General features: G+C 42.4%; 1 protein-coding gene and 1 long non-coding RNA gene across 10 annotated transcripts; one reads left to right on the top strand and one right to left on the bottom strand.

Annotated features, from left to right (window-relative positions):
• Positions 1 to 517: 517 nt before the first annotated feature.
• Positions 518 to 10,698, bottom strand: LOC115133633 (uncharacterized). 9 transcript variants are annotated; one of them, XR_010464592.1, is made up of 5 exons: positions 10,599 to 10,698; positions 10,049 to 10,146; positions 9,862 to 9,915; positions 2,708 to 4,054; positions 518 to 696 (listed from the first exon to the last, which is right to left on the bottom strand). It is a non-coding gene; the product is annotated as an uncharacterized LOC115133633 (long non-coding RNA). The 9 variants fall into 9 exon arrangements; XR_010464588.1 differs by having other exon boundaries at positions 9,862 to 9,921; XR_010464590.1 differs by having other exon boundaries at positions 9,862 to 9,921; positions 10,049 to 10,108; positions 10,599 to 10,692.
• A 492-nt stretch (positions 10,699 to 11,190) lies between these two features.
• On the top strand, positions 11,191 to 12,949 carry LOC115133632 (cystatin-B-like). The gene is made up of 3 exons (XM_029667067.2): positions 11,191 to 11,427; positions 11,554 to 11,655; positions 12,487 to 12,949. Exons 1-3 carry the CDS (start codon positions 11,359 to 11,361, stop codon positions 12,613 to 12,615), a joined length of 300 nt encoding a protein of 99 aa, XP_029522927.1. The 5' UTR covers positions 11,191 to 11,358; the 3' UTR covers positions 12,616 to 12,949.
• Positions 12,950 to 14,098: the final 1,149 nt, after the last annotated feature.

Raw genomic sequence — 14,098 nt, forward strand, 5'->3', positions numbered from 1 at the left:
TGTGCATGACTGGCCTTGCAAAATTATTGGAACTTTTTTTTTAAATTCCCTGGTTTTCCCGAAATCTCGGATGGAGGTTTTACGGAATTAAACAACATCACTTTATATAATGTTTACATACCCTACATTACTTATCTCATATGCATATACTGTACTCTATACCATCTACTGCATCTTGCCTATGCCGTTCGGCCATCGCTCATCCATATATATTGTTATGTACATATTCTTAATCATTCCTCTACACTTGTGTGTATAAGGTAGTTGTTGTGAAATTGTTAGATTACTTGTTAGATATTATTGCAATGGTCGGAACTAGACGCACAAGCATTTCGCTACACTCGCATTAACTTCTGCTAACCATGTGTATGTGACCAATAAAATTTGATTTGACAATGTACATTTGATTTGATGAACTCGATGATGGTCGTTTAGAACTGAATCACTATACGCAGCATTCAAAGGAGGACTGAGGAGAAAACAACACCATGCATTCACCAAACATTGCACTGAGGAAAACAGATTCATTATTTCTTTATTTTTGTAATTGTCTGATTGGAAAGTACCATTGTCTATCAATTACAGAATCAAAAAAATATTTCAATTTGGCATTGGAAGTTTTATTTAATATAGTCAGTAATACAGGAGTCAATTTGCAAGGAGTCAGATCAGATGTCATCAGCAAGCCAGAGCCATCTGTGGAAAGAGCACAAGTAGAAGATAAGTGCAAACAGAATAAATGTATCATTCAACATCTGTTTCCACCTAAAACAATGACATGAACTCTGTCCCAATTCATCTCTGCTTAACTCCTCACATCCTCTCCACTCGCATCCTTCTCAAAAAACCATTGGAGGAGGTCTGAGGCGAGGAACCTTGGGTCGTCTCCTCCAATGGGCTTTGAGAAGGAGGCGTGATGGTCAGTCCTTGCATCCACAGCTCTATGAATTTGAGAGTGGCTACATTTTTCAGCCCCATCCTTCAGCTTTTTACTGAAGCAGGCGGGGAGACCGCTTTTTTATAGTTTCAACTGCTGATTGCCACTTTAAGAAACACACAATGAAGTATGTTTAAGCATACGTGACTGTTGGGTGTGTGGTGCCATACCTTTATCTCCCAGCTGCAGCAGAGCTGACACACTAAAGATGAAGTATGTTTAAGCATACGTGACTGTTGGGAGTGTGGTGCCATACCTTTATCTCCCAGCTGCAGCAGAGCTGACACACTAAAGATGAAGTATGTTTAAGCATACGTGACTGTTGGGTGTGTGGTGCCATACCTTTATCTCCCAGCTGCAGCAGAGCTGACACACTAAAGATGAAGTATGTTTAAGCATACGTGACTGTTGGGTGTGTGGTGCCATACCTTTATCTCCCAGCTGCAGCAGAGCTGACACACTAAAGATGAAGTATGTTTAAGCATACGTGACTGTTGGGTGTGTGGTGCCATACCTTTATCTCCCAGCTGCAGCAGAGCTGACACACTAAAGATGAAGTATGTTTAAGCATACGTGACTGTTGGGTGTGTGGTGCCATACCTTTATCTCCCAGCTGCAGCAGAGCTGACACACTAAAGATGAAGTATGTTTAAGCATACGTGACTGTTGGGAGTGTGGTGCCATACCTTTATCTCCCAGCTGCAGCAGAGCTGACACACTAAAGATGAAGTATTGTAACGGTTTTGACTTGAGGTTATTATTTATAGGGGTGCCAGGTAGGTTGTGCCTACCAGAGAAAACATTGGTTTCTCCTTTTAGTTTGGGTGGGAATGAGTCCCATCTGGTCCGTCAAGTCTACACCAATACAAAGGACTTATGTAAAAGTCAAGATGGAAATAAACTTTTCATAAACCCTTAAAACATTGGAAAGAACTTCAAAAACAACTATATTCTTTTGCGTGGGTTGTATTAGCAACAACAATGATTACACACACACATATAATAATATCACAATGAGTTCTGGTTCCTCCAGAAATGTCCTGTACCTCGGGCCTAAAAAGAGTCCAGCCGGGTAAAGGAGTTCAGTGAACTCAAGTGACTTCTGTCACGCAATGTTTGTCCGTTCATTCAGTGTAGCGTAAACCCAGTATTAATCATACAATCAATATAACAATATTTTACTACAGAACTTTAAAGCGTATCAACTCTTACTAAGTCACTGTATACATCACATCAAAACAAATGAAATACCGTATACAAAAAGGTTGTAGTCAGTCGGTCAGACAGACAATCCAATCCGCCAATAGATCTCCAGCAGAGAAAGGCCACGAAGAACGGAGAGGTGTAGTCCACGGACGCAAAGAGTGGATCCGATGCTGATGCTGGCTATTTAATTGGAAATTAAAGGGAAAGCGCCCTATTGGAAGGAGCTGCACTGAGACGGTTCAGAAAAATTCAGGGCCGTCACAGTATGTTTAAGCATACGTGACTGTTGGGTGTGTGGTGCCATACCTTTATCTCCCAGCTGCAGCAGAGCTGACACACTAAAGATGAAGTATGTTTAAGCATACGTGACTGTTGGGTGTGTGGTGCCATACCTTTATCTCCCAGCTGCAGCAGAGCTGACACACTAAAGATGAAGTATGTTTAAGCATACGTGACTGTTGGGTGTGTGGTGCCATACCTTTATCTCCCAGCTGCAGCAGAGCTGACACACTAAAGATGAAGTATGTTTAAGCATACGTGACTGTTGGGAGTGTGGTGCCATACCTTTATCTCCCAGCTGCAGCAGAGCTGACACACTAAAGATGAAGTTGCAGTAGATGTCTTGACCACCCTTTGGCTGTTGTTCAGACAGTGGCAGCGTTGTAAGGTGTCCCAGGCACTGATTTGTGGCCACGTCACCTCCCACAGAACCAGTAAAGAGCTCCAGGTTCTTACGGTGGGGCATCAGCATAATCTATAGAGAGGGCAGAACTATACAGGAGATGGAATTAGATTTAGTATGTAGTTACAGTCCCAACTTAAAATCCCTGTACAATCCATAGACACAGGTAAAAAAGGTAAACAAATGTATGGAACTGGAGTTTGAGAAAGGTGGAGCAATACATACTATATGTGCTGAGTTGTGTAAGGCATAAAATTAGTTGGTGAACGGCTTGCTGGCGTGAGAGAGAGAGAGAGAGAGAGAGAGAGAGAGAGAGAAATAAGATGTGAGAAAATGTCACCGGCAGAGTTCAATTGGAGTGTAAAAGTTTTAGCATCTTAATGTTGTCTCCAAGGTAACAGTCCATTTACAGACTGCTGTGGCTGGATCAAAAGAGGCAACTATGGATAATCATTTAGCCAAATAAGTGATAACACATGATGTGGGACTGAATTGCCATGTACCAATCCACGCCATCTGTCAGTCAGCATGGCTCAGTGTTGAACAGCCTGCTGTCATTTCATGCTCATCCCACCTCGTAGAGAGCTATCCTCCTATAGGTTTTCACTTCATCACTTACCTACACCACTCATATCGTTTAGCAGTAGCTAGGTTTCCATCCAATTGCTGACAGATTTCCATGTGAATATTCTAAAAATCTGCATAAAGAAATTATGTGCATTTTCCCACCAGTGGGTTGTTTCCACCAAACCGACTTGTTGCAGATAAAAATCAGTGTGTGATGACGTCGCTTGAGTTTTCATGTCCCGAATAAAAATCTAATGTTCAATGTGTTTCTATTGCATTTTCAACTCTTTCACAAACTGTTGCATTAAAGAGCAAATGTGCCTCCTCTGGTCTTGGCACGTGCGCTCTAGCCAACAGTTCGCAGATAGGCCTATAGTGCAGTAGGCTCTGCGGGTAGGTTAGTCTATATTAGGGGTGTCAAACTCATTCCATGGAGGGCGTAGTGTCTGCTGGTTTTTCCTTTCAATGTAGCCCTAGACAACCAGGTGAGAGGAATGAAAGAAAAAAGTTCTAAACTGAGTGACATTAAAGCTATTGAAACTGTAAGAATAATTACATGATTGGTCTTTGGATGGACATGTTTGACGAAGGATGACGTCATCGTCTTTCTCCAGGAAGACACCATTGTAGAAGCCCATCTCAACACTACATAGAGAGTCAGACTGCAAGATGATATAACAAAATTATACATCAAATCAAACCACCAAGGTGTGGTAAGTAGCATAGAGCAGGTATTCTCAAACTGGGGTACGCACAATGCCGTCGGGGTTGGTTACGCCAATAAAAATGTGATTGACATTTTTTTTTAAATACAAAAATATATATATATTTTCTTTTTTATTCTTCACATTTTCAAACAGTCCATTTATATTTTCCAACAGGGCTAAACATTTGGGTGAGGTTGTTTTCTCACCTGAGTAGCCTCGTTTCACTGCCCCCAAAAAAATGAAACCATCTAGTGTTCAGCGAAATAACAACACAATGTCAAATACAGGTAGTCTAGTCAAATAATTAACATCCAATCACATTAACCGTTGGAGCTTTTCTCTGTCTGCATTAACAAGGATAACACACAGGTCTTTCCATCATTGTATGATTTTTTTGTGTGCAAATTAACTCAAGCTTATGGACAATGTCAAATGTGATATAGCTAAGCACCGGAGTGAGTTGGGTGCGCAATAATGCAGGTACTTTCACGAAAAGGATGACACAAACAACTGGATTCGTTATCCCTTTCATGCCCTGCCTCCAGTCCACTTAACAATATCTGAACAAGAGAGCCTCATCAAAATTGCAACAAGCGGTTCTGTGAAAATTTAATTTAATCAGAAGCCACTGTCAGATTTCTGGATTGGGCTGCGCTCAGAATATCCTGCCTTGGCAAATCATGCTGTTAAGACACTGATGCCCTTTGCAACCATGTACCTATGTGAGAGTGGATTCCCGGCCCTCGCTAGCATGAAAACTAAGTACAGGCACAGACTGTGTGTGGAAAATGATTTAAGACTGAGACTCTCTCCAATACAACCAAACATTGCAGAGTTATGTGCATCCTGTCAAGCACACCCTTCTCATTAACCTGTGGTGAGTTATTCACCATTTGTGATGAACAAATAAGGTTTTATATGTAAGATGGTTAAATAAATAGCAAAATTATTGATTATTATTATATCATTATTTGTGCCCTGGTCCTATAAGGGCTCTTTGTCACTTCCCATGAGCCGGGTTGTGACAAAAACTCACTCATTCTTATGTTTAATAAATGTATAGTGTGTGTGTGGCAGGCTTACAATGATGGCAAAAAACAACATTTGAGAGTGCGCTGACCCTGGTGCTAGAGGGGGTACACAGCTGCAGGTTGAATGTCTGAAGGGGTACGGGACTGGCCTGGAGATTAGAGAGGTGGATTGCTGGTTCAAGAACCCAAAACATAGTAAAAATAAACCTGAAATGAGTAGGTGTGTCCAAACTTTTGACTGGTACTGTACAGTGCCTTGCAAAGGTATTCACCCCCCTTGGCATTTTTCCTATTTTGTTGCATAACAACCTGTAATTTAAATTGATTTTTATTTGGATTTCATGTAATGGATGTACACAAAATAGTCCAAATTGGTGAAATGAAAAAAGTAACTTGTTTAAAAAAAAAAAATGTTTTTAAATGTTCCATGGAAAAGTGGTGCATGCATATGTGTTCACCCCCTTTGCTATGAAGCCCCTAAATAAGATCTGGTGCAACCAATTACCTTCAGAAGTCACATAATTAATTAAATAAAGTCCACCTGTGTGCAATCTAAGTGTCACATAATCTCAGTATATATAAACCTGTTCTGAAAGGCCCCAGAGTCTGTAACTCCACTAAGCAAACGGCACCATGAAGACCAAGGAGCATGCCAGACAGGTCACGGACAAAGTAGTGGGGAAGTACACAGATCAGGGTTAGGTTATAAAAAAATATCTGAAACTTTGAACATCCCACGGAGCACTATTATTTAAAAAATGGAAAGAATATGGCACCACAACAAACCTGCCAAAAGAGGGCCACCCACCAAAACTCACAGACCAAGCAAGGAGGGCATTAATCAGAGATCAAATGATACAAACCCCCTAAACAAATCAATTTTAATTCCAGGTTGTAAGGCAACAAAATAGGAAAAATGCCAAGGGGGTGAATACTTTTGCAAGCCACTGTATATGTCGTTAGACTACATGTGCATAACTATGTGGTTTAAATGTACATTAGCTGTGGTTCCTCTTATTTTGGATGTAATATAACATTTTTAAATCTATTTTCAAAACATGCAACCTAAGAGTTCATGCCTTCAGGACAGAGGCTGAGGTTACAGTCAGTCGGTCTGAGGATTTGAACGTTTTATAGCACCACTTTGTATTTCATCCCAAATTGAAATTGAAGTCAGTGAGCCAGCTAAAATTGGTCAGTTTATTACTACTGCATTTAGTACTAGTTAGAAATGTCCTAACAAGGTAGTCATGCTGCCTGACAAGTAGGCGCAACGTTAGCCTTGATGAGCCCCTTACTCTCTCTGGGTTGTTGTGTGTAGTGTGATTTCCTTAGGGTCAAGTGACCTGGCTTCAACCCAACATCAGGTAAATACCCCCTCCTACCATTTTCTACTCTCACCCAGAGGCGGCACTCCTAGTGGCCAGAGACTTCAATGCAGGGAAACTTAAATCAGTTCTATCAACATGTTAAATGTGCAACCAGAGGGAAAAAAATTATAGATCACCTGTACTCCACACACAAAGATGCGTACAAAGCTCTCCCCCACCCTCCATTTGGTCAATCTGACCACATCTCTGTCCTCCTGATTCCCACTTACATGCAAAAATTAAAGCAGGAAGCACTCGGTCTACAAAAAAGTGGTCAGGTGAAGCAGATGCTAAACTACAGGACTGTTTTGCTATCACAGACTGGAATATGTTCCTGGATTCTTCCGATGGCATTGAGGAGTACACCCCATCAGTCACTGGCTTTATCAATAAGTGCATAGAGGATGTCGTCCCCACAGTGACTGTACGTTCATACCCCAACCAGAAGGCATTGATTACAGGCAATATTCGCACTGAGCTAAAGGGTAGAGCTGTCGCTTTCAAGGTGCGGGACTCTAACCCAGAAGATTACAAGAATTCCTGCTATGCCCTGCGACGAACCATCAAACAGGCAAAGCGTCAATACAGGGCTAAGATTGAATCATACTACACCGGCTCCGACGCTAGTTTTATGTGGCAGGGCTTGCAAACTATTTCAGACTACAAAGGGAAGCACAGCAGCGAGCTGCCCAGTGGCACGAGCCTACCAGACGAGCTAAATCACTTCTATGCTCACTTGTGAGGCAAGCAACACTGAGGCACACATGAGAGCATCAGCTGTTCCGAATGACTGTGTGATCACGCTCTCCGTAGACGACGTGAGAAAGACCTTTAAACAGGTCAACATACACAAGGCTGCGGAGCCAGACGGATTACCAGGACGTGTGCTCCAGGAATGTGCTGACCAACTGGCAGGTGTCTTCACTGACATTTTCAACATGTCCCTGATTGAGTCTGTAATACCAACATGTTTCAAGCAGACCACCATAGTCCCTGTGCCCAAGAACACAAAGGCAACCTGCCTAAATGACTACAGACCCGTAGCACTCACGTCTGTAGCCATGAAGTGCTTTGAAAGGCTGGTAATGGCTCACATCAACACCATTATCCCAGAAACCCTAGACCCACTCCTATTTGCATACCGCCCAAACAGATCCACAGATGATGCAATCTCTATTGCACTCCACACTGCCCTTTCCAACCTGGACAAAAGGAACACTTATGTGAGAATGCTATTCATTGACTACAGCTCAGTGTTCAATACCAAGGTCCCCTCAAAGCTCATCACTAAGCTCAGGATCCTGGGACTAAACACCTCCCTCTGCAACTGGATCCTGGACTTCCTGACGGGCCGCCCCCAGGTGGTGAGGGTAGTTAGCAACATCTGCCACACTGATCCTCAACACTGGAGCTTCCCAGGGGTGCGTGCTCAGTCCCCTCCTGTACTCCCTGTTCACTCATGACTGCATGGCCAGGCACGACTCCCACACCATCCTTAAGTTTGCAGACGACACAACAGTGGTAGGCCTGATCACCGACAACGACGAGACAGCCTATAGGGAGGAGGTCAGAGACCTGGTCGGGTGGTGCTAGATTAACAACCTATCCCTCAACGTGACTAAGGAGATAATTGTGGACTACAGGAAAAGGAGGACCGAGCACGCTCCCATTCTCATCGACAGGGCTGTAGTGGAGCAGGTTGAGAGCTTCAGGTTCCTTGGTATCCACATCACCAACAAACTAGAATGGTCCAAACACAGCAAGACAGTCAAGAAGAGGGCACGACAAAACCTATTCCCCCTCAGGAAACTAAAAAGATTTGGCATGGTTCCTACAGCTGCACCATCGAGAGCATCCTGCCTGACTGGTTGCATCACTGCCTGGTACGGCAATTGCTTGGCCTCAGACCGCAAGGCACTACAGAGGGCAGTGCGTACGGCCCAGTACATCACTGGGGCTAAGCTGCCTGCCTTCCAGGACCTCTACACCAGGCGGTGTCAGAGGAAGGCCCTAAAAATTGTCAAAGACCCCAGCCACCCCAGTCATAGACTGTTCTCTCTACTACCGCATGGCAAGCGGTACCGGAGTGCCAATCGAGGACAAAAAGGCTTCTCAACAGTTTTTTGCCCCAAGCCATAAGACTCCAGAACAGGTAAATGGCTACCCGGACCATTTGCATTGTGTGCCCCCCACCCCCCAACCCCTCTTACGCAGCTGCTACTCTCTGTTTATCATATATACATAGTCACTTTAACTATACATTCATGTACATACTACCTCAATTGGGCCGACCAACCAGTGCTCCGCGACATTGGCTAACCGGGCTATCTGCAGTGTCCCGCCACCCGCCAACCCCTCTTTAACACTACTGCTACTCTCTGTTCATCATATATGCATAGTCACTTTAAACCATATCTACATGTACATACTACCTCAAATCAGCCTGACTAACCAGTGTCTGTATGTAGCCTCACTACTTTTATAGCCTCGCTACTGTATGTAGCCTCGCTACTGTTTTTCACTGTCTTTTTACTGTTGTTTTTATTTCCTTACTTACCTATTGTTCACCTAATACAATTTTTTGCACTATTGGTTAGAGCCTGTAAGTAAGCATTTCACTGTAAGGTGACACCTGTTGTATTCGGTGAACGTGACAAATAAACTTTGATTTGATGAGCAGAAGGATAGTGTTTTGAGGGTCAAAAGCATGTCCTGTTAAGGTGTGAGGGATTTGTGATAAAGAAGCCCAGGAATGTGTTTTCTGAACTGAAGGAGTAGTGTAACAATCCTAGCCTTGAGAAATCCCCCAAGGGAGATTTCGCTCTCGGCATCTCCCTTGGGGTTCCTTTAGGGTTTCCCGAACCTCTCCTCGGCCCCTCCAGACGTTTCACTTTTTGTTTAACCCTTAACTGACACACATGGTTCAATTAGTCAACTAATTATCAAGCCTTTGACAAATTAAATCAGGTGTGGCTGTTTAGGTGTCACGTGTGCTCCCCCTCTGGCCTCTAGGTCACCAGGCTGCTCGTTATGGCGCACACCTGTCACCATAATTATGCACACCTGCACATCATCAGGCTCACCTGGACTCCATCACCGCTCTGATTACCTTCCCTATATATGTCACTCCCTTTGGTTCCTTCGCCAGGCGTTATTGTTTATGCTCCGGTGTTAAGTCCGTGTGCTCTTGTTTTGTGTTTATTTATTGAAACACTCACTCCCTGAACTTGCTTCCCAACTAAGTGCACATCATTACATTAGGGTTAAAACAAAAATGTGAAACTTCTAGGGGTGGTGGTGGAGAAACCCTGTTTTAGGGTCAGATGCCCCAGGGTAAAGCTCTATATAGGGGGATACTCACCCCTGCCATTAGCTGCAATATGGTCACCTGTTCTGGTTAGGTCCATGTCCTCCGCTGTGACTTTTGATTACAATAATATACAATTAACATGAGGCAGCCAGGACTGGCATATGTTATATATTTAGAAAAAAATTGTTACACTTTACATGCGTAAACAAACACAAACTAAATAGGTACCGGAACTGACCTGAGAGTGTGAGCTGTAAAGAGACAGTCAGCTGCTCTTACCACTAGCCTTGTCCAATGGCTAGAGGTACAGCAGAGGCAAAATAATTCACCCAAGGCCTGGACAAAAAAAGGTCTAAGGCCTCAAGACATGCTAAGTGTTATGTACCTATTTAGTTGTTTGTTTACGCATGTAAAGTGCGAGGCCTTAGACATTTTTTGTCCAGGTGACTCCTTTAAGTCATGAAATAAATGTATTTCCATGTGCTTCCACGATTTGGTATTATTGAAAACCTTTTACATAATTAACGGCAAACAGCTATCTAAGCCCAATGTTCACTAGGGTTGCTAACGTTAGCATACAAGATACTGTCACAGATAGGTGAGAACATCTTGTAGAACATCTTTGATACTGTTGGCCAAGCGAATACATATCACTCCCTGTCTACAAGATGAACCAATATCCGTAACTGATTGAAATAAAGTAAGAGTTTATAGTTATGCCGACCGAAATACAGTGAATACTAGATTATTTGTATTTTCTAGTCCGATAATTTACCTCGCGTTCTCACCGTAAAATAGATATCTGCATCCAAATGAACAGTTGTTTCTTTGTACTAACAGCATAAACTCAGGGCGCGTCGCGTTTAGAGATTAAGAAGGGGGCGTGGCATCATGCCTCTGCTATTGAGTTTGTGCTGTTAGTACCTAAAAACATTGTGCTTATTTGTTCATGTAGCACATATTAAGGGTAGACTGTGTTGGTATACGCACAGAAAGGACAATGAGACCGATTTCACCGGATCTATAATTATGAAGCAGTCGCTTGGCAGTTATTTCGCCCACCAAGCCAGGAGTTTTTGTATGGAGGTCAATGAGTGTCGAATTTTGTAAACAAAAAAATGTATGTCTTATTTGTTACGCGAGGGGTTTTTCATGGAATAAACGTTTCGTAATGCTTAAATTGTTAGAGTGTACTGATATGAGTAGGACACGTGACATCCCGGCAATTTTGAGAAAAAAAAACACTTTATATCGCAGTTCGCTCGAGGTGGATCTACATATTCATGACATGAGGCTAGCAGCATAGAATCTCTCCGATAATCAATCTGAGCACCAGGTTTGTCGGTATGTTCTCCGTATACCTCAATGGTCCGAATAGCCTCTCTCTATTTGGTGGGGAGTGGACATTTCAACCGGATGCTTCAGATTTCATATCCGGTGAAACATGTGACTTCTTGTTTTGTCTTTGGTGTTAAAGTGGGCGAATGTGGTATTTGGTATAACGTGCGATAGTTTCAGTGACGGTGTTCGGTCAGTCTGACAGTAAAGATGCCATTGTGTGGAGGAACAACTGGGCCAAAGGATGCCACTGAGGAGGTGCAGAAGATTTGTGATGAGGTGAGAGAGGAAAGGGGACTGTCAGTGTCTGTGTAGATCGAGTAATGAACGCCATTCCCCATTCGCCACCAAATGTAGTCTACTAAAATTGTAGCTACTAAAAGATAACCATGTTTTTGCCCACAGATGAAGCCGCATGCAGAGCAGAAAACGGGGAGGAATTTTGACGTTTTCACAGCGAAAATTTACAAGACTCAGGTGGTGGCAGGGACCAACTTCTTCATCAAGGTTTCAGATTATTTCTTGCTACGTAACACTTTACATTACTGTCCCCTTATTACTGTGGTACGTAATTACAGTGTAACAAGTATTGCAATTACTCATTCTTCCTAACCTCAGCCCTAAGGTACAGCCCTACAGTACACACTTCTTAGCCCTATCCAGGCTGTGTCACATCTGGCCGTGATTGGGAGTCCCATAGGGCGGCACACAATTGTCTTCCGGGTTTGTCCGGTGTAGACCGTCATTGTAAATAAGAATTTGTTTTTAACTGAATTGCCTAGTTAAATAAAGGTTATGTAACCCTAGTACAGGGTAAATAGTGTAGTAATGGGTCATTACAATACATGTTACACTTTAATTACAGGAATAATTACCCAGTAAAAAGGGCACTGTAATGTGTAACTAAAGAGGGTGGTTTATGGAGTTTATTTGACAGTACCCTTTCAGTAACCTACATTGTTACACTGTAAGCCAAGTGGCCAGTGGACACAGACTGCATTTCAGTGCATTGATACTGGATTCCATTTCACATGTTCCATGAAACATGAATGGATGTAACTTGTCAGTTGTTAGATACCTCTAACACTCATCCATATATGTATATATTCTTATTCCAGTCCTTCACTTACATTTGTGTGTGTTTAGGTAGTTGTGGAATTGTTAGATATTGCTGCACTGTCGGAACTAGAAGCACAAGCATTTCGCTACACTCGTAATAACATCTGCTAGCTATACTGTTACAAATGTGTGTGTGACCAATTTGATTTGACCTGTTCTCTGTTCTTACCACTGTGTCCAACTGCCTGACTCTGACCTCATCTCTCTTGTGTCTTACAGGTTCATGTTGGTGGTGAAGACCATGTCCACCTGCGCGTGTATAAAATGCTGCCACACGCCGGAAGCAAACTGGAGCTGACCAGCCTGCAGGAGTCCAAAGCCCACAGCGACCCCATCGAGTACTTCTGATTAACCCTGACCTTTGACCCCATCAAGTACTTCTAATGACCCCTGTGACCCAGCCGCAGTCCGAGCCGAACCCCGGTGCCTACCCTACCCAATACACTATAGCCTCCTTTCCCTACACATAATAGATCTATGGTCATTCTACAGCCCAGGTAGCCTTTTAATATCAGTTTTCTTAAAATGATTTTATAATATGTAGCTGAAAGGAAACCTTCATGTATGAAGGGAAATTGAAATAATGAATGAGCTCCAAACATGAATGTATATTTGCCTACTCAATTAAAGACAATATACTATTTTGCCACATGGTTAATAAATCATAATACTTTGTAACGAAGATGAATTCCTTGTCCATTATCGATGGTCTTTGAACACAATTTCAAACCTAGATCAACCCATTGCCCTCAGGTGACAGGTTAACACCAGCCTGGATGCAAGTCCCTGCAGCAATGTTCCAACATTTAGTGGAAAGAAGAGTGGCGTCTGTTACAGCAGCAACGGGGGGACAAACTCCATATTAATTCCCATGATTTTAGAATGAGATGTTTGACGAGCAGGTGTCCACATACTTTTGGTCATGTGGTGTATTTCTTAAGTTTTATGCATACATTTGTTTACATCCCTGTTAGTGAGCATTTCCCCTTTTCCAAGAAAATCCATCCAATGGACAGGTGAGGCATATCAAGAAGCTGATTTAAATAAAAAATGATCCTTACACAGGTGCACCTTGTGCTGGGGACAATAAAAGGCCACTCTAAAATGTGCAGTTTTGTCACACAACACAATGTCACAGATGTCTCAGGTTTTGAGTGAGCATGCAATTGGCATGCTGACTACAGGAATGTCCATCAGAGCTGTTGCCAGATAATGTAATGTTAATTTCTCTACCATAAGCTGCCTCCAATGTCATTTTAGAGAATTTGTCAGTATGTCCTATTACTCTGACATTTTACATTCTTAAAATAAAGTGGTGATCCTAACTGACCTACGACAGGGAATTTTTACTAGGTTTGAATGTTGGGAATTGTTAAAAACTGAGTTTAAATGTATTTGGCCAAGGTGTATGTGAACGTCCGACTTAAACTGTAAGTACTTTTTTGGCGTATCTACTTTACTCTACTATTTATATTTTTGACTACTTTTACTTTTACTTCACTACATTCCTAATGAAAATAATGTACTTTTTACTCCATACATTTTCCCTGACACCCAAAAGAACTCATTACATTTATTTTAAATGCTTAGCAGGACAGGAAAATATTTAAACTCACGCACTAATCAAGAGTCATCCCTACTGCCTCTGATCAGGCAGACTTATGAAACACAAATGCTTCATTTGTAAATTATGTCTGAGCGTTGTAGTGAGCCCCTGGCTATCCGTAATTGTTTTGTTTTTTTGGGTGTGCCATCTGGTTTGCTTAATATAAGGAATTTTAAATGATTCATGCTGTTTCTTTTGAACTGAAGTATATTTTAGCAATTACAT

The sequence above is a fragment of the Oncorhynchus nerka genome, linkage group LG8 (genome assembly GCF_034236695.1).
Source record: "Oncorhynchus nerka isolate Pitt River linkage group LG8, Oner_Uvic_2.0, whole genome shotgun sequence".
Classification (NCBI taxonomy): domain Eukaryota; kingdom Metazoa; phylum Chordata; class Actinopteri; order Salmoniformes; family Salmonidae; genus Oncorhynchus; species Oncorhynchus nerka.

Excerpts from the sequence above, each read along its gene's own strand:
- LOC115133632 (XM_029667067.2), top strand. The coding sequence starts at position 11,359 with ATGCCATTGTGTGGAGGAACAACTGGGCCAAAGGATGCCACTGAGGAG. Across the intron at positions 11,428-11,553 it reads TGCAGAAGATTTGTGATGAG|ATGAAGCCGCATGCAGAGCA; the intron begins GTGAGAGAGGAA and ends TTTTGCCCACAG. Across the intron at positions 11,656-12,486 it reads GGACCAACTTCTTCATCAAG|GTTCATGTTGGTGGTGAAGA; the intron begins GTTTCAGATTAT and ends TGTGTCTTACAG.